At 39.7% G+C, this 27,078-nt stretch overlaps 1 protein-coding gene across 8 annotated transcripts in view; it reads right to left on the bottom strand.

Moving 5' to 3' along the window:
• CRTC1 (CREB regulated transcription coactivator 1) overlaps positions 1–27,078 on the bottom strand; it is a 73,912-nt gene that overhangs the window by 2,760 nt on the left and 44,074 nt on the right. For 6 of the 8 annotated variants that reach the window (XM_039515362.1, XM_039515370.1, XM_039515367.1 and 3 more), the window contains exons 9-15: positions 22,853–22,980; positions 21,736–21,987; positions 18,695–18,796; positions 12,758–12,844; positions 11,773–11,953; positions 10,551–10,831; positions 9,875–9,996 (exon numbers count right to left, since the gene is read on the bottom strand). In XM_039515362.1, coding sequence (XP_039371296.1) covers positions 10,620–10,831; positions 11,773–11,953; positions 12,758–12,844; positions 18,695–18,796; positions 21,736–21,987; positions 22,853–22,980 — 962 coding nt within the window. In that variant the 3' untranslated portion in view covers positions 9,875–9,996; positions 10,551–10,619. Of the gene's footprint in view, positions 1–460; positions 5,057–9,874; positions 9,997–10,550; positions 10,832–11,772; positions 11,954–12,757; positions 12,845–18,694; positions 18,797–21,735; positions 21,988–22,852; positions 22,981–27,078 lie in introns of those variants that run through there. The other 2 variants (XM_039515363.1, XM_039515364.1) reach the window with 2 other exon arrangements.

Here is a 27,078-nt window from a genome sequence, read left to right as displayed (position 1 = left end):
TTTTAAACAGATATCAGGAATTGTGAAAACATTTAACAGACAAATGGAAAAATATAATGAGTCAGCCTTTGTCACTCACTCTCCAGCACATTAAACATCCAACTTGCTTATACTGATTCTAACACTGAAGGTTCCAACCAATTCTGACTCATCTACCACACAAACCTAAGGAAAATACTACAAAAGATGCCAGGCTTGATCCCAATATTAAACAAAAATGCAAACAAACAGAGCTGCAAGGACTACAGTAACATGGAGCAAGCACCTCATTCAGCCTAGCTAACTGAGCTCTACACATCAACATAGGAAAACCACTGCCACGCAGTATCCAGGGGGTTATTATACATCCACACTTCAAAGAATTGTTTAATTCTTCACTTCTAATCTTATTTTAAACACATATATACACACACACACACAGTTGTACAAAAGCCTTAGACTATGCTGGCTTGCAACACACATGAGAGGAAGAAACTCTGGACTCAGCAGCAAGGTTCACAGCTCAGACCCAAGCATCCTATCCCCCACATGGCATTGGGATCCTTTCTAACTTCTGGGTACTGCAGATGTGTTACATATGTTCTATTCCACAGCAGATTCCATGATGAGAACTGTTCAATTCTAAGAGGGCTGACAACAGAATGGAGAGGATTCTGTATTCCAAAAAGAATTTTTAAACAAATTCACTTCATTTACTAATACTCTGCTGAACAGGAGTTGGAATTGCTGGGACTATGACACTTTCCAACACCCACTAGCCACAAAGTTTGCATGCCAGATTTTATAGGTATAAAGCAACTTCCCAGCCTGACAAGCCTGTAAGGTGGATGTGTGAGTGGGAGGCCTTCTTTAACTCATAATGAGCACTCTCAGTTCTTCCAGAGGATTTATGCTAATGTGCCAGGCTCTGCAGCCCACTCCTGATTTACAATCAGGCAGTGTAGGAGACATCTACTTCATGGAGAGGGAGGAATCCCAGCACCCCCGCTCAGAAAAATGCTCCTCTCTGCACAGACAAATCTAAAATTGCTAGTTGAGAGCTAAACCATTTGAAATAGATAATTAGCTTTCTGAGTCAGCTGGTTTTAGTTTAGATTTCCAAGCACTGCACACGTTCAAAATCCAGCGCTCATTTAAAACGAAACCTGCAGAATTAGTGACTTATAAAATGCAAACTCATTCTCTCTCCAAGGCAAAGACTGCAATTACTGGACTCCAGCTTCCTAATGTTTGAAGGGAGTGTTTTGAGAAGCTAGGACTACCCCTACCCTTGGCATATTCCCATGCACAGCTCCTGCATGTACCATGTTTTGGCCATATAATCTGGTTTGTGATTAGTTTTTGTCCTAAAGCCAGTTCATAGAGCTGTCTTCCTCTGATTCACACCCCTCGCTGTATATTTTAACTACAAAGAAATATGCAACACCCTCAACACATTAAAAAAGTAAAAATTTGTAAATTATAACGAGTGCAGGAAAGCAAAATTAAGAAGTAAAATAGTTAACACTGTCCTCTGATAGTTGTTGCTAGCTCCAGAAAAGGTGTTTGGTTCTTGTTCTAATCATTAAAAGTTTTGCCACTATCACATTAGCTACTGCAAGTTCTCATTAGTCAGGGCAAGCCAGATCTGTTCACAGTGAAACAGCTTCAGTGTTTTGCTGTGTTCTCCAGCATTCAACTTTCCTTCCAAAAGAGGATGTAAACCTTTCAATTGCCAACAGCTTTCATAAAATGACCAATATGCAGCTGTGGAACTGGATAAACCAGACATTGAAATAGCAGCAGCAACAGAGATGTTAATTTCCCTCAATCACATTGTTGGGTGAGAGGGATTGTTATATTTTGAAACCTCTTCTCTCAGATACCTACCATCTAAGGGCTTCACTACTGAGTGATCTAGCAGATCTGTTCAGCAAGTACCCTGGCCCTATCTGGGCATAACTCAGTGCAGATGCTCCACAGTCAGCTGCAGCCAGAACACACAAAAGCCCTTAAGACAGTGACTGGGAATTGGATTGGGACTGTGACAACAAATGCAAAACACCCCCAAACAAGGCAATTATTGCCAGCTCAGCACAGCTGACACTGCTAACCTGCACACTACTTAACAGGACACGTGGCTTCCCAGCAGATTGCTGGAGACTAGCTAAGAGACGTCAAGGTTTTATGTTTTTGTTTTTACAGAGAAGATCTCACCACAGATGTTTTCTCCGCTGAATCATGATGCTGCATTAATGCTAAGCCATGTACCAGATTAAAATGCATTTAACAGAAAACAGGATCTTCAGAGATACCAGTAAACATTACGATTACATCATCTGTCTGATTCTCCGGCAGGTGGAAACTACAAGTCAGAAATTCCAAAGACATAATTTGTCCCATTCTCCTGTAGCTATTTAATATACAATCCAGCGTTCCAGCGAAAAAAGAGTCAAGCTAAAATTAAATCAAATCTATTTATGCACGTCTCTCTCCCTCATTTACCTGACGTACAATCTGAAAAAAGCAACAGCGTAATTAAGCTAGTACTGAGGAGATGGCCAGCATTCCTTTCAGCAGACATTGGAACATAAGAAGTAAATGGCACGTATAGGACTGCTCTCTAGTTAAGGGATTTACATTATGAAACTTTGCTATTACACTTTACATTAAAAACCGCTCTGGTTTTAATTACTAGCACCCAATTACTGTGTCACTATGCATCTAAGGGGAGTTTTACAAATGCAAACAGGACACTCAACTCCCACTGACTTTCAATGGCAGCTGGGTGACTAATACCCTTTCGTGCCTTTAGAAATATCCCCCATAAGTTAGCAATATTTGGCTGTAATAGCTTGAGCAAACCTGGAGAGTTGTTACTTGTAATTCATCTCCGCCAAGCTAACTACACCTACCACCTTTCCTGTAGCGTCTGCTAGGTGCCTTTCTTGGAGCCAAGACAAGAGACACTGCTGCAGATATTGTTGTAGCTGTGGTCCAAGTACTAATTCAATGGCACATTCCTTTCCCGATCCAACACAAGAATAAAGCCATAAATGAACCACAATTATTCCACGGTAACTGGAGTAAAGGCACCTACAGCACGCAGATGTTAGTAATTCGTGACACATGGCCAGTGCTCACAACTAAAATACGCTCCACCAGAGCAGCACAACTAGTCCAGCTCTATGAAGTCCCCTTACAGATTACATTTAGCGCAAATTCAGCCTTACACAACAAATAGACCAACTGTTCAATCCATGATTTTATTGCACTGACCATATTAGGCTGCAGGACCTGCGACTCATACCTCTGAACTGGTATTACCCAGCCCATCTAGGAGAACCCAGGCATCGAGTAGGCAGGCTCTTCACCCTACTTGCATCGAGAAAGCATCAATAAATGCAGGCAAACTAATTTTTTGGTATTGAAAATTAGAGGGACACAAAATTAGAAGAAAAATCCACTACACCAGTGCAAAGAAATCTGAAAACATGACAGCCTTTATCATAGATTACACCACAATGGCGTGGGCCCCTCAAGCCAAGGTTCTGCTCTACCTGCTTGCTCATGTATACTCTCCCCAGAGCTTTGTACATTCTTGCAGTGCTACTTCAAGGGGAAAAGAAACACAATGGAGTCCAATAGATTCTAGGTGCATTTGAAAGCTGAGGACAGAACAGAGAAATTCTGTGGCTTTAAACGTGCCTCCTTATATTTGTTACTTGTAATTCATCTCCGCCAAGCTAACTACACCTACCACCTTTCCTGTAGCGTCTGCTAGGTGCCTTTTGGTACACAATGGAGTGAATGCAGACTGAAAGGTGTGGGAGAGGTCAAACTACCACATAGGAAGAACACTATTACCAGAAGTCTTGTATTAGGGACAATTTTCTGGTCCAGTTTTTAAATACACAAGCCCCTGGTTAATATTTTGCTCTGTAATTTGTGAATATAGACCACACGCAAACTGAATTACAGCCTCAAACAGGAGTTCTTCCTGTTCTCTTGCTCTCTTCTTTTAAAATACACCTTTTATGTTCTGTGATAATCCTTATTGCCTGACTTGTCTGCAGCCTTCAGAAACCCACAGCACAATGCACAGCTCCAATGTATCCTTGAGACTCCAAACTCAGAAAACGCAACAACCTCTGGCAAAGGCAGGTAACCATACCGTTTGTCAAGTTCCTGCAACCAACAGAGTGCAGGAGAATAGATTTCTTAGGGCGTGTCCAAATCAAAACTTTTACTGGATTGAGTTTCTTCAAACAACTGTAGAATGTACATTAGGTGTGCTGGAACAGGTTAGAATGGGCTTTGATAATACTCACTACAAAATGATTGGCATAATAATCTCCATACAAAAACTTTTAATTGCTCACGGGACTTTTTGTACTATTTGTAATCTATAATACATAGCTGGATTTCCTGTCCTATACAGACTTATATACTATATATTTGCTTTCATTCTATGCTTGTACAATATACTTTTCTGCAGCTACCTCTGTGGCAGCCTCACATTGTATTACTGAATAAAACAGTAAGCATATTTACCCCTTTATGCCTTTATTTTGATAAAGTCGGTCAAGCCCACATATAAGGCAATATACACCACAGTTAAAACCACCCCCTCCCACCCACAAAAAAATAAATAACACAAATGAATATAGTACTTAATGTAGTGTTTTGTTTTGCAGTATAGAAATTCCACACAATGATTCTGTTTAAAAAGGTAAAAATGATTTATAATACACAGTTATCGTAATGTCATCATGGTGCCCGCATAGAAAACTGACATGCAATCCATGCCTACACTGCGCAGTATAAATAGTAAGCAACTAAAAATACAAACAACAGGAACACTACAAAGTTTTTCCTTTTTTAAAAAGAGAACATATACATATAATAAATGCTAATTGCTCTTTCACATTGCCATCACAGTGACAGGGGGTCCGTTTGTCAAAGTAATAAATGCTTTCATCCTTAAAGCACAGAGTACATTTTAACCAACTGTACGATGAGGGGGGTTTCCTCTTCCATATTATACACTGAGGTGGTTTCCAAAATGAGTAATATCCTAATAAGGGAAGGACAAGTCTTAAATATCATTCCTACAGAAACTGAGCTTTTGAAAAACAACAATTCATACCTTACGCTGAAGTGGAATTTAATAAAAAAGAATCCTGTACCAGTTATTACAAACTTCAGGTGGCTCTATTTACCTAACAGGAAGTTTTAAGCAACCATCTTTGTTAAGAGGGTTTGCACCAGTATTCTCAGGCACAATTTTTTTGTTTTAAAGGAAAACAAAAAACGGTACATAAATTATCAATAGTTTCTTCCATAATTAAAAGTCAACATCTTTCTTTCCACCTTTTTTTAAAGCAAAGGTTCTCTCTGTACAGGAAAGGTTTTTGCACCGTTAAAGAATGCTGGCAAAGTGTTCACTAACATGCAGAAGCAGTAGTGAGACAGACATGTTTGATGCTGCCTGCGCTCAACCATGCATGCAGCATACAGACCTACCATAACTTGGCCTGTGCAGATCCATTTTTAAAGAGAATGCAGAAATCAGTACTATATACAATGCAAAAGAGCTTCTCCCGTCCCCCCCACCACTTAAGCTGCAATAAATAGCAGAAATCCACTTTTCTTTTTAAATCACAGTACTTTATACATTGAGAGTTTATTCCTATTACTTCCCCAAAGTATTGGCAAATGCAACAGTCTGTCGTGGAAAATTCTTATAAAAACATAGCTCTACAGAAATCCATCAGCAGGTATGTTTGGACATTAACCCTTTGAGACATGAGACTGTTTAAAAAACAATTAAATCTAATTTAATACTTTCAATTTTTTCATCTTATTTTTCCCCAAGCAATGTCCTTTCCTCCCCTCTTTCCACAAGTATCTCTGTAAGCATCATCAGTTCCTTTATTCTAATGGCCAATGCTTTTCCACATCTACCACCCTCATAAGCAGAGTAGAAAATGCAAAAGGTACTACTTAACTTTAAAATGAAATAGAAATCTACTTACGTTCTGAAAGCATTGGGGGGATCCACCCTGTGTCTGAACTCGAAAACTTTAAACATTTATTGTTTAAAATAATGTAAACTCATATACAACTGTTAAAAAAAATCAGATGTAAAGGGTATGGGAAAATATTTTTCTACTAGAATAGGGCACACATGCTGCTGTCAATGGGCCACGCTCCCAGGGAGCAAAGTGTAGAAACTATTGAAATGTTACTGACACTGTATTAAAACAACTGCTCTGATTCTCAAAGGGTTAAAAATGAAAGCAGCTAGCCTGCCCCCTACTGGGGCTAGAGAGATGAATCACATTCTTTCATACACATCCATCATCCCCTTCTCCCATGACCACCTCTTCTCTTACCCCTTCCAGAAAAGAAACACAAAGTAAAGATATTTCTCCTAACTAGATGGTCCCTAATCTCCACCCCGCACACACACACACACATTTTGTTTTTGACAATTGCATCTAAATGGGTTTATTTATTTATTTTTAAATTAAGGCCATTTTAAATGTCTACTTACAAGTCTAATAAACAAGCTCTCCTATATACACATGTAGTTTAAAAAAAATAGAAGGTAGCATTTAGCGATATCTCCCTGTAAAACTATCCAGTCGGGAGTCTGTGAATTCCTAACTGGATGCTTCACTCTTAAGTGACTCTTGTTTTAAAAAAATAGATCATCACAGACAAGGATTTACATGCATAAGAGACATCTGAACAAGAGGTTGATATAGATAGAGATCCAATCAATGAACTAACAGTACTGTCAAGGAGATTAAGTAAACTGCACAAAGTGTACTCAATTCACACTGTACCTTTGGCTGTTTTGAAGCAAAGAACTTCATATCATCTGTGCCCAAATTACGCACGTTCTTTTAGGGTATCCTCCTGTTTAAAGCTACCTTTTTTTTTTTTTTAATTGAAAAAGCATTAGCAATCTGACATAAGCAGACTTTGGGAGTAACACGTAACATCTGGCTTAAATGTTCATGAACATTATAAATGGAGATGCAAGATAGCCTTGCAATTATGTGGGGAGGAACCAAAGAAAACTATCCTTTAACAAGAAGCTTACACAAAAGCTATGAGACAGAAAAAATAAAAATCCCACATCACTTTTAGTGCAAATGGTCAACTAATGGCACAAATATGTGAGCAAACACGCACCCCCACTATATAAGATCCCAGCAATAATTCTGCTTAGCAGTGTCTCTGTGCATCTTAGGACAGCACCTCATGGATTTCTGGAAGCACACAGAAACCTAGCTATAACTCATTAGAAGTAGACCACTTTTGCCATGGACATTTACGTTCCTTGCTCAAAAAAAGGAAGGGAAAGGTTTTTGGGGAGTGGGGTGATTGGGTTGGAGGATGTTTTTTGATAAAAAATTTCATAACAGGAAAAAAAAAAAAAACCTAATGATGCATTTTTTGACCAAATGCAAAACAGGGCAATGCAGACTCAGTCAATAGGAGAACAGGATTTGGAGAGGGTGGAGAATAAATACCATTCCTGAAAGGGGAAAAACAAACAAACAAATGATGTCTTTAAATATAAGTTAAGAAGGCTTTTTTATTTGAAATTGTATTTATCAAAAATATATTTGGATATTCGGCCCCTGCTGCAGGGAAATATTCTCTTTTTGCAGTAAATCCGTCATTAACGCATTCAATATACTATTTGGAATCAATTTTTTTGTTAGTACAAGTCAAATAATGGAGATTTTAACTTCTGCTGAGGAGAAGGGTCATGTATGTGGGTTCTTTTACTGGGAGGACTAGTGTAATGAGCAGAACATTTTAACAGCTATACTTCAGACAATTACCATAAGCGCACTGGGCTCTTGGTAAACAGCAACTCATATTTCTCAGATTTGTAAAACAGAGACCTAGTGTCAGGAATCTAGGACTCATTATTGTATGTCAATTTCAGCCATTACATTTAAGTGAAACCACCATTTTAGACTCAATGGATGGGTTGTTTTTTTAAATTATTCACCATTCTGTTATGCTGTACCAGAGAATATTAGCGGTGACTAACAGAAGTAGTCTATTATGAATGTAAGAGCCTCAGCATGCTAGGATACAGTACATTTCACTATTAGCAAGTGATTTTTCCCAGGGTTATAAGAAGGAATATCACAAACTCATAGAAATGTAGAGCTGGAAGAGACCTTGAGAAGTCATCAAGTCCAGCCCCCTGCGCTGAGACAGGACCAAGTAAACCTAGAACATCCCTGACAGGTGTTTGTCCAACCTGTTCCTAAAAATCTCCAATGACGGGGATTCCACAATCTCCCTTGGAAGCCTGTTCCAGAGCTTAACTACCCTCATAGCTAGAAAGTTTTTCCTATTATCTAACCTAAATCTCCCTTACTGAAGATTAAGCCCATTATTTCTTGTCCTACCTGCAGAGGACATGGAGAACAACTGATCAGCCCTTAACATATTTGAAGACTATCAGGTCTCCCGAGGCATCTTTTCTCAAGAATGAACATGCCCAGTTTTTTTACCCTTTCCTCATAGGTCAGATTTTCTAAACCTTATACTTTTTGTTCTCCTTTGGACTCTCCAATTTAGCCACATCCTTTCTAAAGTGTGGCACCCAGAATAGAACACAGTACTCAACTGAGACCTCACCAGTGCCAAGTAAAGCATGACAATTACCTCCCACGTCTTACATGACACTCCAGTTAATAAACCCCAGGATATTAGCTTTTTTTCCACACCTGCATCACACTGTTAACTCGTACTCAATTTGTGATCCACTATAACCCCCCAGATCCTTTTCAGCAGTGCTACCGCCTAGCCAGTGATTCCCCATTTTGTAGTTGTGCAATTGATTTTTCCTTTCTAAGTGTAATACTTTGCATTTCTCTTTACTGAATTTAACCTTGTTGATTTCAGACCAATTCTCTAATTTGTCAAGATCATTTTGAATTCTAATCCTGTCCCTCAAAGTGCTTGTAACCCCTCCCAGCTTGGTGTCACCCACAAATTATATAAGCATACTTTCCACTCCATTATCCAACCCATTAATGAAATATTGAATAGTAGCAGGCCCAGGACCCCACTAGATATGCCCTTCCAGTTTGACAGTGGACTGGTAATAACTATGCTTTGAGTATGGTTTTTCAACCAGTTGTGCACCCACCTTTTAGTAACTTCATCTAGGCCACATTTCACTAATTTGCTTAAGAGAACATCATGTTGGAATCTGTCAAGAAACCTTAATAAAATCAAGATCCATCACATCTACATCTTCCCCCGTACAGTAGGCCAGTAACCCTGTCAAAGAATATTTATGTTCCTGTTACCGTAATGTGAATATATAAAATGGCAAACACGTGACAGACTTGCCCTGGGTTTGCTTACTTCTGGTCAGCATCTGGCTTCAAATTCCAGTTAGTTAAAATATTATATATATTATTATATTTCTGGAATAAAAATCACAAAAGGATGTACTGTATAAGTATTATGCAGCATGCTTCAATTGGCCTTATGTAGTTTAGCTACTTTTCTAATATCCAAATACTTAAATAAAAAAATGCATAAATAACAGTAACAGAATATTCAATAGGCAACGAACAAGAATTTAAAAAAAAAATCATAAAAATAGCCACCCTGACTTGCTACACAACGGCCCTTCCTGTTGCCTGTATGAATTTCACACAAGAAGTAGAATTTAAAAATAAAATTCTCCGCAACTTAGCCACCAATATACTTTTAGTGGCTTCAGAATGCTCCACTCACTCCTTCACACTCACCAGGTAATGAATTATAGTACTTTTTTGTGTGCTCAGAAATTTTAAACAAGAAAAAGGCTCTGGAAATAGTGTTTACAGTTGCTTTTTTGGATAACCGGCTACCGAGAGCCCACTGGGCTGCCAGGCCGCTTTCCTGCTTTGCCAAGTACACGAGTTTGCTCAGGGCATACGAACAGGCAGTGGGTGCTGGACAACAGTCAAGGAAACAAACCTGAAAACAAATATGGCATATCAATCAAGGGAGAAGCATTTTACTCTACAAAGCAACTGTCACAAAGTAGTCTGGGAGAGTCGAAATTAGCAGCCTCCCCCCTTTCCCAGAGGGTGGCCATACAGGTATTTTGCTTTAGAGTTAGTGAGAGGCCAGGAGTCAGTTTCCCTTCTCAGTCTCACAAGGAGATGGCTGTTGATCAGTTACAGAAACAGCCAATGATCAAATGCTACTGATGTGGTATTTTACAAAGAGAATCTCTTTACCCTTGACTCTGAACCTTCATCACCTGCCCAGAAACACCCCCTTCTAGTGCAAAGGATAAATTGAGAACCTTACGCTGGGACTTCGCTGGTGGGGGTTGGGAGGGGAGAAGGCTGATGCAAACTCCTTACTCATTTAATGGCAATGAGTAGATAAGGGATAAAATATGGCGCAAAAGGGAATGGGGGTCTGCAGCACTGCAAGCTTAGAACAACAAGCTTTACTCATTGTACATGTTGTACATGACAGAGCTACTGCTCTCGGCAACTCTTTAATCTGACATGACTGACCCATTGGACTCTTCAGTTCAGCTGGGCTCCAGGAACTAGTTTTATTCCCAGGCTCATGGTGTCCTCAGTCTACAGCCGGTCCATCCTGAAAGTGTCCTCTGTGGCAGGATCGGTGAGGACCATATCTGGGTCATTAAGCATGTGCAGTCCATCCAAGGTTAAAGGGTCAATTTTGAGTTCATCCAGAGGGAATTGGGAATCTGAATCAAAGCTGACATCTCCGACACCTGCCAAAGAGCTGGTCAGTTCCTTTGATAAGCTGGGAGGAGATTCTCCTGTCACTAGAGTGAAGAGGAGGGGAGATAGGCCTGAGTATTGCTGCTCATTTACCAAAACACCCACTTCTTTGCACAATCTTCTGGCTAAAGATAAAGTGATGAAACAGCTTGCACACTGATCAGAGGAGTTTACCGGATTAGCAAGAATACATTTGAAAAAGAAAAACAGATCCTAACCTGCATTGCAGGCTCTACATCATCCTGGGCAGCCTAATACAACGCATAACTCAAGCAAAGGCCTGTGGGAATGGAACTGAAAGGGACAGACCACACAGTCACATGACTATCACACCAACACTTGATTATTAAAAAATAAATGTAGAAAGCTTTGCAGAGGCACCTTTAGGAGTAAAATGGTCTTAACTTCCAAATGAGGAGTGCAGTGAGACCAAAGCCACCTCTCACTCCTCCCCTCCCGAAGGTTCAAAAAGAACTAAGCTCTCTCCATAACTTAACATACATGATGCCAAGGACTAGACACCAGAAGGATCCTAAAATGACATTTGGACTAAGCTACTGACTTGTTTAGTGACCCTGGGGGAAATCACCTCACTTTCAAGTGCTTCATATCCACCTCAATTAACACGTTTGGCACTAAGGTCTCTCTTGTTGCCAAGTCTCAGCAGAGAAGCTGAAGATAAAATGGGCCATGAAGGCTGAATTCTTCTCACACCATGACAGATGGTCCTAGAAGGTCGGGGTGAAGTAGCTAACACTGTCACTGCAAGTACAGTCTATGTTGTGACTAAATGAAGGATGTCCGTCTGGCACCTTTCACCAGCACAAAATCCACAAACATTTGTATAGTCTAGAACACAGCCTTCACAGGCTCCACTCCTCCCTCCCAGGTCCACTCACCAAGAACAGCACACAGTGAAAATGACCCAGTACCCTGAAGGAAAGTTTTACTCGTCCCTGTTTGGTTAGGTCAGCAAGTGCCTTACCTGTGAGGATGATGTTGGGGATGTTTCCATGGCTGGAGTAGTTCAGCTGTTGAGAGTCCTGCAAGTTGCCATGGCTCCCAGTAAGTCCCATCATGGCTGCCTGGGAGTAGTTAAGGGTGGAGCAGGGGCTGTATAGGCTGTTGGAACTAATGGCGTTTTCTATCATATTAAACTGTTCAAGCTGAAGACCAAGGCACAAAGGAATAGTTACTTCTAGCCATCAGGAAATACAGTGAAGCAATTTACAAACCTCTGCTTAGGGAGATAACATTTCATAAGGGCAGGCAAACAAATTCATCTTTAGGTTTTGTAGACCAGAATATGGTCTATTTCCACCTAGCTTTGCAGAATAGTTTACTGCCAAATTCAGCTCTTGTCCCAAATCAAATTGCTGCCTACAATATCCTACCAGGCAGTCAAACTTTTGAAATAAATAAAGAAAACAATACTTAAAAAAACAAACAAAAAAAAAACCAGCAACAAAAATTAAAGCAATATGATTGATGCTATTAAAGCCAACTATTTGCTTGCCTCAAGTGCAATCCCATTCTGAAGCCATTTCACTTTCTCAACTACACTGGAACATTTAACAGCTAAAGTAGGGACTATAGTGGGTGGCTGGTCTGACAAAGGCATAGAGGTCTGCTTGTTAAATTTTGGGATCCCACACACCTTGGTTGCAAATTACAGATATATGTATTTGTTGCCACCCACAAAGTGAGATCTTCCAAATGGGATCACTGTCAAGGAAGTTTTTTGTTTAAATCTAATAGTCTTGGCAGAGTCCCTTTAAAAGCCACCTGCTATAATGCTTAAGGGGAACAGCAAATAAAATGAAATACCAGTGCAATTACAAACTAAAACAGAAGTAATAAGATATGGACAGAAATGTGATCTTTAGAATAGCCATAAATTGAATTCTATGTATTTATTTTAATCTCAGAATGGCCAAAATATAGTCAAAATCTGAGATGAATTTGCTCACCTGATGGGATAGGGCATTAGCCTGCCTAGCTGTCATCTGCTGATCATAATAGGAGTCACCAAATACACTCCCCAGAATGGAAGAATGCTGAAAACAAAACAGAGTCCTTATGTTGTGAAAGTCACACAAACAGTTAGGCATACCCAAGGTGTGAGAGTGACTGAACTCTTCCAACTGAATGGTATCAAATTTGGTCAGAAATACCATTATTTATTTATTAAGGAAAACTAATAAAGAACAAAATAAAATATTGGATTTTCTCTTCAAACACAAGAGTCCTCCTGTATAACACTTTTCATTGAAACACAAGAAATATAGGCTCTAGGAAACCATAAGCTTCTGCCCATACGGGACATACATAAGCTTCTGCTTTATAACAGAAGTTATGCAAATATACTATAACAAAAAAAACCACTGCAATTTTTGCACAGAAGACAAACATTTTTCCATGAAAAGAATAAAACCCACAAAAACAGCTAAGGCAGCAAAGTGCACATTGCAACTGATAGATAACATGATAACAGTTTTCAAGTACGTAAAAAGTTGTCAGAAGGAGGAAGGAGGTAAATTGTTCTCGATAACCTCTGAGGATAGGACAAGAAGCAATGGGCTTAAATTGCAGCAAGGGAGGTTTAGGTTGAACATTAGGAAAAAACTTCCTCACTGTCAGGGTGGTTAAACATTGGAAGAAAAATGAGCTCGGGAGCTTGTGGAATCTCCATCATTGGAGATTTTTAAGAGTAGGTTAGACAAACAGCTATCAGGAACGGTCTAGATAATACTTAATCCAACCATGAGTGCAGAGGACTGGATGACCTCTCAAGGTCCCTTTCGATTCTATGATAATGCAGTAAGTACTTCTGTCATCAATATGCCTATGATGGCTGGTTACCCATCTGCCTCACCTAGTATTTACAAAATGAGCGGTTTAACTAAAACAATAAGATGCCATAGTGAATCTCAATTTACAGTATCAAGTATTTTGCATCAAGAGCAGATCATAGAAGTTATTTATTAAAATTCCTGGGTTTGAAATGTGCTTTCAGCAGTACCAAGAGAAGGTAAATTTGCAGAAGGAATTCTATAACCATACTAATTTCCTTCTTTTCCTTTTACTGAAATGTCCATTTATCAGTCATTCTGAAGGTGACCAATAGCTTTGAGTTGTTGTGTTATTTTACTTTTAAACACCATCCAACTTCTATTTACTCAAAAGGCTACTGGCTATAATAGAAATCACAAATATAATTCCTTCTTTAAATTCTATCTAACTCAGTAGATTTTCAACTAGAATCTGCAATCTTCAACACAACTAGTGTACTTATAGAGAACTTACTTAAGTTTGTCTCATGTTTAGAGATGTATTTGTTTTTGTATTTTAAATGTCTTGCATAGTATTTTCAAGCAGTTTTAATTTAATGAAATTTAACCACAAGGCTAAGAGACAAATCATTTTTCCCCACAGAAAGTTGAATGATGAGAAATCTTAAGCAAAAACCTAATTAGCAACTATACAGTTACACCAACTAATACAACTAAGGACATTAAGATGGCAAAGTTGCAAAATACTCAAAAGCACAAGATGAAGTCCACAACAGTGAACGTAAAATCAATTTAGCAGACAACAGTTAAGATAACTAATAGTAAAATCTCAGATGAAACACTTTTCTGAATGGCACCGATAATTTCCGTTTGTGCATGCATATATATAAAATATTTCAATCAGCATGAAAGAGGAGAAGGGATGGTTGTTTTTATCAGCAAGCCTTCCAACAGTCTTTTGTAAAAAGGAGCCATCATGAAACAAACATGATGACAATGCCTTTTCAAAGCAAAAGAAAGGAACTTTCTACCTTAAGGCAGAATCTTCCAGTGTCATTATGCTGTAGGGAGACTCTTGAGCTACGGTGGCATCAGTGGATTCACAGTCTGATTACTAAAAGCCTTGAGGAAAGCCCAGTAGGGATTCAGCATGGTGTACATATTCAGTCCATTTGCTAAATAGATCCTATATGCACCAGGCCTGTTCTTAACAATACTGAGAACCCCCATTCCATTGTGTGTGGGAGGGCAGAGGGCATAGTTTGAGTGCACTCAGATAACAGAAAACTGTTGAACTCCTGAGTAGTGAGCATTCTGTATGAATCCTGCACAATGCTGAAACATGGTGGATACTTGCAACCCATCCTTAAAGCGTTGTTCCAGGCAGCTAGAAGCAAGCCTCCCAGCCAGGTAGACAGACCAGCACTAGCAGGGCTCAGGCTAGTGAACAAAAAACAGCAGTTTGGATGTTGTGGCTTGGGCTCTCAAGCCTAGAGGGTTGGTTGGGCTTGAAGGCCCAAGCCATAACCTCCACACTGCTATTTTCACTCTGCTAGCGGGAGTCTGTCTACCCAGGTTGCAGGACTCACTGCCAACTGCACTGAATATATGCCCAAAGGTTCTATGTTCCAAACTCTGATGTGTAAAGTCAGAAAATATCCTGATGCTCGGTAAATCCTGTCTGGCAGGAAAGATCATGGTCTCCAAGCCCTTTCTGAGAGTGACCGGCTATTAAATGAAGCGAGGAATCTTTTCCTTCATACTGATTCAAGAGAAAGAACAGGATTTTACAGCAAAGCCAAGGTTTCCTTCACAGAATATTCCCACTCTTATTGTTTTACATTTGAAAGGGATGATTCAAACACTTTCTCATTAATTCTTAAACTAAGTTATAATTAATTGGATCAAAAAGTGAAAAATAAAAGCACTTTTTCCTTCTAAGTACTGTAACAAGATGTTTTTGCCAGAATTGTATCCTGCATGTTAAATAAGGAGCTTCTTTGTCAGTACCTTGTTGACTCTCATTGTTCATTTATGAGACATGACTGCCCTGACCCCAATACAAACCCTAACTTCAACAGTGCCTCTTCATATCCTCAATATGAACAACGCACGCCAATCTGGAACGGTCATTAGAAATGCAGCTGACATGCTGCAGCCCCAGACAGAACCTACCCAAGACGCTTCTCCTTTAAACTTCTGCCATTTTTATGCAAGCTTTTCAAAGATACAGCAAAAAGGAAGAGAGAGAGAAAGAAGGAAAGAGAAAAGGAAAGAAAAAGTCCTTGCCGAAGTATGGTTATCGTGACTCCTGTCCTAGAAGAAGCCTGAAGTAGAACATGAAAAGCAATGAATTGGACAAATTTCTCATGTGTTAGCTCCTGTTCCTCACGAGGCGCTCTGAACAAATCACAGAAACTCAAGCTACATTAATTTTTTCTTGAGACTCCTAAATGCACTATTTAATAATTTTATGAGTGGTAAAGCACCCTAAGGAAAATCAATCAGAAAGTTCATTACTTCAACACTTCAGGGTCCAAAAATAATTTATCAACTGGTCTGATACACATCTTGTTATCCCATCTCCTACAGAAATACTATACAAGGTCTGTTTTGTCAACAGTACATCTTCCTTGGTTAATGACGTGGTGACTGCAAAAAAAACCTAGCTTAAATCATTGTCTAGAAATACATACCATATTTCCCAAGTATTTAGCTGTTCTACTAAAAAAGCAACTTTATATCTAATTGAGACAATGATGTCAGGGAAAAAAATCAAGTAGTAATAAACAAAGCCAGTGTTAATGAAGAGCCATGCAAACAAGCTGAGAACCACAAGCAGAGCTTTTCAATTCATGTTTTAATGGAAAATCCCTTACAGATCAGAAATGAGCATTTGGAACTCAAGTGAATAGCAAATAGATTTGGGGCGGGAAGTTGAGGAATAATTCCTGTTGCATGAACTAGATGTGATTAAACAACTTATATTCTAAAAGTTTACATATAGAGAGCTGGTTCTACTATTACTAAAAATAGGGATTTACCTAAAATTAATAAAAAAAACAGAAGTTAGAGGTGGTAGAGGTCACATCTACCCCACCCCTCCATCCTTAATAAGAGCAAGATTGTTCCCCTAGACTACATCTTCCAGTTTCTTGACCAGCCTATTTTTTTAAAACATCTCAACTGATGAGGGTTCCACCTCTTCCCTTGAGAAACTATTTATGCTGGAATCTAACAGACCTCACCATTAACAAGTTCTCCCCACCACCCCAACCAGTCAGTCTACATCTTCCTTTTCCTCCTAGTAATACCCTTTTCTATCACTTCTCTCCATCCTTAAAAATACATAGCTAGTTATGTCACCCCCACCCCCACCTGTTGGCTTACAGATGTGGGAAGGAGAATAGGTTTTCTAATTTAACAAGGTATCAAGAATTATTTTCCAATCTTTCCCATTTGGCTTTCGTTAGACAGCAAATTGTATCTCAGCATCTTATTTAGAAGTACAGTATTTCAAACCAAGTTCTGCTAGTTTGGAAACTAAGCCCCAACATTAATTAATTGTTCCTTGTAAATTGGTCTGATGTGTATCCCTTTGTCAATATACCAAATATGAAATGAATTTTTTTTAAGAGGCCATATAGTAAAACAGGCAATGTAATTAAACTCCATCTCCTGCCACATGTCTGCTAGAGGAGGAACCACATGTCTGCTAGGCACATCGCAGTGACTTGGTTTAAATACGGAGGGAAGACCAATAGGGAAAACTGCTCTCAACTGCATTCCACCATTTCAGACTGCCCCATGATAATAAGGTAACTGGTCTGAGGACACAGGCAGGCAGGGAGGAGTTACTGACCAGTCAATGGACTATCAGTAGAAGCCTACATTTGGGGATTTCAGGGCTGAGAATTAGTATCAGTGTCTGATAACAGCATTAACCTAATGGCAGCTTAGAGAAGAGGGAGTACATTTTCTTGCCTACTCTGAGCCATACAAAGACAAAGCAGGGCTAGAAGAGGCAGGTAGAAGAATCAGTTACAGTGGCAATGGAGTGACGGTTAAAAAGTCAGACTGACAGCCCTAACCCTCAAATCTATTACTGAGTTCACTAAGTTGTGACTGAAACCACTGACTCAAGTCTATGGCTAATGCCCAGGAGAGATGAATCTCCAACTTTGAGAAATAATTTTATTTATTTTAATTATGCTTCTCCTTATAAATATCCTTTAAAAATTAAAAGTACCAGAAAACAGGAAATACAATGTCAGACTCTCTCATGGTGTCCAATGAGCACTCCCTCCTGCATCCCATCACCTTTTTTGGGATGTAGGAAAGGGCAACAACTTTTACTTATTTCAGCAGCATTAGTAGGAGATTCTAAACCACCTCAGCACTGCCTGATTAGCAGTTCCCCCTAAAAACTGATTCACTATTTCTTTAGTTGCCCTGCAGCTGGTGGATTAAATTCCCGTTGCTCTGTTTAAATACAGGCACAATGATTTGTGGGACTCTTGCACATATAAATTAATATTTACACAGACAGGAAAGATAGCCACCCTGCAAGACTAATATTTAATGTTTTTCTAACCTGTTTCTTTCAAGCCATGAACTGGAGTTGCTGCCTTTTCAAGAGTTCACTTTCTACAGAGGTTTCTTTAGAAGTGTCCATTGTTTCCTGCTTTAATTGCACCTGAGGATGTGAGTTGTATTCAGAGGTGCACAAATCACCTGGACAGACCTCCCTATCCCCTCACTTTCTTTCACATCCCCACGCCCTTCCAGCCAGTCCAACAAACACTGCTATAGACTCACACTTCCTATGAGGCATCATTCCCTTTATTGAAAGGGATCTTTCTGGATTCATTTTCTGTGGAGCTCTCATGAAGGAGTAATTGAGTGTAAAGAAGTTTAACAGTAGTTTCTATTAAAGTTTGAATTCACCAACTTTTGGAAAACTCTGTATCTGAATGAAGCTGCAAACATGATGAGACATCAGTGATGCATGAAGCACATAAAGTTACAGTGAGACAACCATGGGTCAGTAATGGAAAGACTCAACTAAAAAACAAACACAAGAAGCAAGGCCTGTGGAAGCACAGAGTCCCTTACTTGAGGGGAGCTGCCAGGAGAGAAGCCTTGATTGGAGACAGGAGAGGTGGGAGACTGGTTGGCTGGGGATCCAGCATTACTGCGGTACTGCTGGAGTGAAGCCTACAGAACAACACAGAATTAAAGACCATGGGATTGATGAAAGGTTGAAAAATTATATACTTATTGGTGTACAGCTGGGGAAGCCAGGTGAGACCATCTTCAAGAACTCCCGGAGATCAGCAAGTATGCTATGACTGTGAATAATGCCCCAAACATCATGAAAAAGGTCAAGATACCAACACGGCGTGGTCTGGTGTCTAGCTATGCACACCTAAAAACAGGGACCTGCTCTTATTCAAGGACAACTGAAGTATTTCTGGTTTATGTTTTGTTTTCGGTTTAAAAAAAAGGTCAGCCAAGACATAAAAGAGACACGTGTGGAAAGAGGCCTCCCAATCTGGGAATAATTTGAAAATATTGACATTGACACCTTCAAACTCAACTGCCATCCCATCCCCCTTCTTAATTTGATGCCTATGGCCCTTAGAAAAGTGATATGAATGTTTTTCTTCCTACTCTTAGGAATTAGTCTTGGTATATTAATTAGGTTAAAGTGTATAATTGCAAAGACAAACCCTTTTCATAACTACATACTTTCCCACCGCATGAACTAGACACCATCTGATACATACACTGTCTGTAGGCTAATGCTAGCTATGCTCATATGGTTTTTAGCTTTAGTGAGATAAGGTGTTCACAGAATTACCTTTTTGCTGTCACATAATGTACCCTGGATTAAGGTAAGAGAATCACTCAAACTCAAAACAGACACAGAGCAGATGTTGAAATAATAAACACAGCACTTTCTATAATGCTGTCTTTGGGAGCCAAGATTATTATGAGGAAGAACTCAATATCACTGAGCAAGGAGTAATTTAATCAGACAGTTTTATAGAGTGAGGAGTGGTGTATTAATAACACTTTCTAACACTGTTTAAAATGCATAAAGAATAACTCAAGGTTAGTAAACCTTCCTGACAAAGGTTTTTTTGTTTGTTTTTTTAAGATTCATAGAATTCAGGTATTATATTGAGATCCTGCAGGCTGGACTTCAGCGGGGCTATGAAGATTAATGGAAAACCTTTCAATGAAGCCGCACTGTAGCTTAGAATACTTTTTTACCCATGTTTAAAATGTAGTGTACTTGTATACTATTTCAAGTTCTAAAGAGAAACCTAACATTCTGAATGTTAAGGGCTTAGAGAAGTTTAGGATGAGAAAAGCAATGTGAAAAGCAGAGAAGGAAAATCAGAATATCTGTATTAGTTATTGCATAAACATTAGAAAGAAAACATTCAAACATGTTGTTTTGAGTGGCTGGCATGTCAAAACCAATATCCCTTCAAACTACTGATTTCTCTTTCACCTTTATCTTCTCCCTACTCCCTTACAATCCTGGCATAGAAGCCACATCTTCACCAGCACAACCTGGTTTAAACCTGTTCCCCAGATTGAAACCCACAATCATGTCTTAGCCCTCCATAGTGAAATGGCTCTTCTTGTTATCTAAACAGCTGCTAGTATTGCCCCACTGCCAGGAAGAGAAGATGTTCCAATGAAATCAGAGAGAGCAATTCGCTGGCCTTCGGAGCAGAACCAGCAGAGAATGTGCCAAGTATCTCTTCCTAGCAATGGGACATCATCTCAGGGATGGCCTATTATATTGAACCACCTTCTGAATTCTGGATTCCAGCTTGTAATAGAAAAAATTTGCCTTCTTGGTTTAACTCTGCCCTTCAACCACCATACATATAGATGTGTATACTCCGTTCTTTAGAGAGACTTGAAAGCAACTATAACAAACTCTCCAAGAAATAATGTTAGCCAAAAAAATTCCTCTTGAACAAACTGCTGTGCTTTAAAAAACAGTATCTGTGGTTTTCTGTATCTTGGGTGGAAAATGCTGATTAGCACGACTTTATCAAACTTCAGTTAAATGTCTTATCTGGACTGTGTAGCACTCAACTTGTGGATACCAGATTCATCTGGGGCAAAAATAAGTACATATGATGGCTGGGAAGGTAGCAGTACACGAGCACTAAAATGCAAATGCTGCTGTCTGAAAATTAAACTAAAACTCCATTTTGGAAGACACCTGAACATAGTTAATATGGATAAATATTTTTCAGTTATGAAATTCTGGTCTTTCCAATTGTATAGAAATGTCTGGTCTTTCAGAACTTAAAACTAGCCAAATTTCAAAAGATGCTTCTCACTTTACAGATAGAGATGTTTATAAAATGGTACTTTTAAATTCAGTCGCTCCATGCTTAGCTGATGGAAAGCAGCAATGAAATGACTAACACCTTGTAAACTGCAATGCTAACACAGATACTTATCTACATTGTCTCTTCTAAAGGCATAGGGCACTCAGAACTCACAGATGTGTCATTTAAAATGACAATTTTTTCCCCAACCACTTCCTTTATTAATAAACCCTACTGACATATCACCTTGACCTCTGACTTGGCAGTTTATAAATTATTTTATATATCATCCACCCAAAGAATAAGCGCATCATCTTCATTACCCACCTGTTTATGTTTTTTGCTGGCCTGAAACTATATCTCTGAAGACGCATTTCTACTGCTTCAAACTTGAGTTCGTTAAACTGATTTTAAAAAAAATCTATTTAAACTATTTCAAGTGGGCCTGAATTTAGACAGGGTTAGCCAGAGTTATGGCACCACTCCCATTTTACCAAGTGTTTTAGAAATCACATTCAGTAGTTTAAACAGTTTGGCCTGGTTCATATGGGTTGGCCATATTATGTTTAAAACATTTTTTATAATATGTTTAAAACATGTTAAAAACTGGTTGAACCAAACTGTTTGAATCCAGTGTACACAGTGCCTGGATGTGGAACTGCTACAAGGGCTATCTAGTTAGAACTCTGACAATGCAGGCCAACACTGCTGTTGAATTCTACACGGTCATGTTCTCTGGAAGAAAGCTATTTGTTTCCACTTATATCATCTTCAGTCATTGCCCAAACTTACCGAGTTGATGTCTATGCCCATGGAAGGTTGGGTCTGGCTGCCTGGAGGTGACTGTGGGATGGTAGACGGTACCGTGACTGAGAGGGGGGGAAGCTGTGATCCTCGCTGTAAGCCAGAAGTCTGCATTAAAGGGGTATTCTGAGGCAGACTACTTGCCACTTGGGTCTGTTGCTGTTGCTGGGAACTAGTCTGGGTAAAAAACTGATATGGTGGAAGCTGCTGTTCCAAAGACAATGCATCCATAGCCACAGCCTTAAAGAGAAAACAGGAAAATGTACTATGCAAAGCTCTGTTCAACTCTGAGACTCCTAAAATGTCACACCAAGCGAATATTCATATATATCTAAGCGTTATATATCACAAAAGCAACCTGGAAAGTTAGCTGAGGTCTTGCATTTTAAAACATACAACTTGCATTTAAACCTTCAAGGATGTGGTTTAAAGGGACTAATTTGACATTTTATTTGTTGTAAATAAATAAAAAGTGTGTTTGCAACCCTAGTTTAATGTTTGATTTGAGAGCTGACAATTCAGTCAGTCAAGGAAAACCCATCTACTAAGTCCCTGTTCTGAGCCTCTGAAGGACCAAACTAGAGCATGCCAGGTATGGCAGAGGCAGCCTACAGGTGCATCGAAGGGTCAAAAATTGTAAGAGCCAAAGGAGTTTCTCACATGATTGACATGGAAGCATGAAACACAAGAGACTCTTGTGATGTTATCTTTAAAGAAAGATGTTTTCCTCAGTGCTTCCAAGGCCTTGGAAGACAAAGTGAAATCTGTTTCCTTAAACTGTCTTCTCCACTGTCTGACAGCATACATGAATTTATCTCGGTAGAATTGCTCAGATCTGGCTGCTCGCTTTGATTTAAAAACACCCAGCCCCAAAGCATTTATTTATAAAAAGGAACATAATGACACTAACTTTACAAACATACCGAAAGGAGAAAATTATGGAATTAATGATGCGACTACAGGTTTATCAACCTTGCAGCTAACATTTCCCTATGTGAATGAAGTTAGAAACAGACAGCTATGATCTAAAACTTTACAAAGTGGAACAAGGTTTGTTGTTCTTACAAAATGTACTCCTTCTCCAGATCTTCAAGCAGCCTCCTACCTGAGTAATTGGTGACAGAGGTGAGAGCGTAGGAGACATCTGCTGGGACTGTGGTCGTCTGGAGTCTGCATTCAGTGAGAGGGGACTGACAGCTGGCTGCCGGGATGAGGCTTGCGTCGTTGTCATTCCTGCCAATAAAGGAAGAAACCAGTTTACGCAGGAACTGTGGTGATGCTCATTTACATTTAACAATTTGTTTATATGAAGTAAAATTATGACGACTAAATGGCAGAATTTTACAAAACTTTACAGTGAAGTGCTGAATATGGCTAGGCCACTATTCTATGCTGAACGCAGCATCAGGCTGAAAGTCTTGGCGTATCTGTACTGGATTTTGGGAGTGAAAATGCCACGATGGAGAGGAGATTGTTGCAAGCATCTCTGCTGATCACTCCTGTTAATGTATAACTAGATACTGCCATTCAATTAGCCCAGTGGTTGCCAAACTGGAATACAGAGCCTTTCTTGATGCTTCATAGAATGAAACATTTTAAGAGCTGGGCAGTGCCGTTTGTGGTGCAGGGAACAGGAAGGGGGTCTGCAAGATGATCCCTTTCTAACAAAGTGGTTCTGATTTTCAGTCTGTGGGCCACTAACCTAACCCAAAGCCCATGAGAACCACTGGAAACTTCCAGGGGCAAATGAAGTCAGGTCATTTTATAAAAAACTAATGCGAGCAGGGCCATAATTTTGTTTCCTGGAACGATGTGGAAGGCTGTTATCTGTGTTCATCTCATAGTCCTGAGCCATTTCTTATTTCCCTTACTAATATCCTGCACTTTCAAGACCCTGCATTGTGGCTACCATTGTTCCATGCCAAATGGACTCCCTTTGGCTGCAGGCAATCCTGTTTATTAATTCTTACCATGCTGTGACACCTTTCATTCACAGATCTCAAGTGCTGTACAGACATTTGTTTAGTCTTACACAGACTCTGGGAACCATGTAGAGGGCCCACATCTATAAGCAATCTCAGGCGTTCATATATTACAATGAGGAGAGCCATACAAAGCACCTAGGCAGAAAGTACCTGTTAGATGAATCAGTGATGAATGGTTGCATTGTAGGGGAGTTTTTCTTTTGTTACTGGGATAAGAGGTCAGATTTATAGATGAGAAAGGTTTCAATGGTCAGCACAAAACACTCTACAACAGTTACTAGGGATATTCCTACCCCTACATAGTTTGCATGGCATCAGCACTTTTCATCAGGGGCTCTCTAAGCACTTTGTTAACTAACCCTCACAACATCCCTGTGGCATAGATATTCATATGCCCACTTTACAGCTGGGTACGTTGAATGCACAGAGATTAAATTACTTTCCCTGAAGTCAGTGAGCAAGAAAATGGCAGCACTGAAAATAGAAACTGGCAATCTCAACCCTGCCATCTCCTGCTCTGACCACTAGACGACACTCCTTCCACCCCCTAGAAGTGCTGTTGCTAAATGAGATACTTTCTCATTCCTCAAGCTCTCATGACTGAAGATAAAGCAAGCAACCTTATGATGAAAGCCTGCCAAGTTGCTGTAATTTACCAACTCTTTCTGCAGTGAAGGAGCAAGCCCATGTTTCTGTGAGTAGTCATGACTGAGGGATCAGTGAGAGACAAGGACAACACAGAATCTGACACCAAAACTTTTGCCATAGTTTGATTGGTGCTTCTGGCTCTCATTCATGTGACAAGATTGAACAACCCAACAGCTCCAGGTGGTGCATCAGAGTTGCAGAAATGGGAGCAGAAAGACAAGGAAACAAGTTACTCAGGCCTGGTTTACACTAGAAAATTAGGTCACTTTAACTACATCCACCAGGAGGTATGAAAAATCCACACTCCTGAGGGGTTTTAATTAAGCCGACCTAAATCCCCGCGTAGACAGCACTACATCTACGGAAGAATTCTAGCTACCGCCTCACGGAGAGGTGGATCTCTGTGGTGTAGGTAGTGTCTACACTGAAGCGCTACTGCGGTGCAACTGTGCTGCTGAAGTGTTAAGTGTAGACAAGCCCCAAGTCGTGTGCTCTAGTTCTGCCCTTCTGCCCTTCCCCCCTCCCAGTGTTATATACTACAGGGTAATAAATGTAACAGGTATTTTTCCCCCCTCATTGTCCTTATGTCATAGAATCCTGAACAATGCTTCTGCCCACTGTATTCACCAGCCCTATTCCAGCTGAATTTGAAAGGAGATAAATGGTTTACTGGCAGGCAATGAACAAGGACAAAGCAAGACCAGATTCATTTTAACTGTAACAGATTTGTTCACGTGTAAATGAACAGGACACACAGTTTTCATTACAATAAATTTAACTCCATTAAATATGAATTCCCCACAAAAGCAACCAATCTCAACAGGTAACATCCATCAAGGTTCTGCATTTGTTCTGACTTGTATTGCCTATTATTAGCTTCAGCTCATCCTTGAAAAACTGGGATAAAAGGCAGCACTCATAGAAACACTATGTAGCTAATGCAAAAGGGGATTTCAATTCTTAATTATGACAAAGTGCTCTCTGTACCCACTGGAGGCTGATGCAAGAAGCAACACTACAGAGATTGCCAAAGCCTTTCACCCAGAGTTTCCAGCTTCACGCCAAAGCAATTTAACTCAATTTTATGTATTCTGTTATGGAACAAGGACAGGACAGTCCATTCAATACAGCTCTAGTCTGCTTCCTGAACAACATGTTAGTTTTTGTGCATCTCAACATCAGAGAGCTACTAACAAGCTGGAGGGAAGTTAGAAGAGCAGCAAAAATAAGCAGCTGGAGAAATTGACTTTCAAGAAAGCCATGAGAAACAGAGCTGGGCAGAGAATGGCAATTCCATTTCATTAAGGATTTAGAAATTTGGTTTCATAGCAATTTGAACTCGGATCCTATAACTTCAAGGTTCTAAGCAGGCTGAATTAGCAGGCTCCTCTTCTACAGGTTTTTCTGCTACAATGCACAGTCATGCTCTGCAGCAGTCTGTAAGAGCCAAGTTCTGTGCTGATCACTGATGGCTACCATATAAGAAGAATGTTTATCCCAACTCCCATGCCACATGCACCAGCACCACCACCTTTCTTCTCCTCCCTTCTGTCCTTCGTCTATTATTCTGTTCTCAGTCTCTCTCCCGTCTCATTATGTTTCCCATTTCTTTGCTTCTTCTGCAGCCCCTGATGTACAGTGGATACAAAGTAACGGGCACAGCAACAGAGGTAGCCACACAAGAAAGAGAAGGAAGAGAGCAGTATAACCAAGACAACCAGTATAAGGAAATGAATGTGGGCAGCACTCATTCAGTGGCCCTCTGGGCTGGTGCTTTATAAAATGCAATTTCTTTGCTAATGGTGTTTTCGGTGATATAAGGCGCCTGCTTGCTCAGGCAACATGAATTATTTCTAAATAAAATAAAAACCCAAGTCAGAGATTGATTCTTTTTTCTTTCTGATCACTGGCTCAGGCTATTTGTCTGGAAAAGGTTACTGGTCCTGAAAATACAGTATTTGTGCTGGTCTACTGACATTTTTCTAGCATGGTTGATAATGTGATTTTTAATGATGTATTATTTGTATTGCAGCAACCCCTGAGGCTCCAACCAGCATCAAGTCCTATTGTGCTAAGAGGTGTACAAACACAAGAGTCCTTGCCCTGAAGAGCTTACAATCCAAGATGACAACAACACAAAGAGAAAGCAGGATACAACATTAAGGCAATGTGGTCCAGGTGGTTGTAAGTTTATTCCTGAAAGCCTTACATAGGTGGGTGTATTTAGGATCTCTTCAAAAATGCAGTTTGTGCTAGGAAACAGTCAGGCTTACAAATAATCCTGACTAGAACGTATTTTAGGGGGCTTATACACTAATTCAGTGGCCTAACAGTCCACAGTAGGTTCAGGTAAAGGAATGATACAATCTCTCAGTAGAGTCACCACAACAAAAAGAGAGGACAGAAGGAATGGAAACAAGAAATCAAGAAGTTTGCTGCAGTGGTTTCCCTATGTGGGTGCACTCTGGCTGGTACCCCATAAAATGAGTTGAGTTACTGCCAAGATGCGGACTTTGCATCTCACCCTGGAAAGATTCATACAAAATAAATCATAATAATGCATGTGTGCCAAGAATGAAAGATGGAAGAATATCACAGTATGTATACACAAAATACAGCTAATTATGATGATTTACATTTCTTTATCCCAAAATGATTTATACGAGTTGCATACACAGAAATCATTTCAACCACCAAT

This window comes from Mauremys reevesii, linkage group 26, assembly GCF_016161935.1.
Source record: "Mauremys reevesii isolate NIE-2019 linkage group 26, ASM1616193v1, whole genome shotgun sequence".
In the NCBI taxonomy this organism is placed as follows: domain Eukaryota; kingdom Metazoa; phylum Chordata; order Testudines; family Geoemydidae; genus Mauremys; species Mauremys reevesii.
Note: the sequence above shows the minus strand (reverse complement) of the source record. Positions and strands in the feature narration are given on the sequence as shown.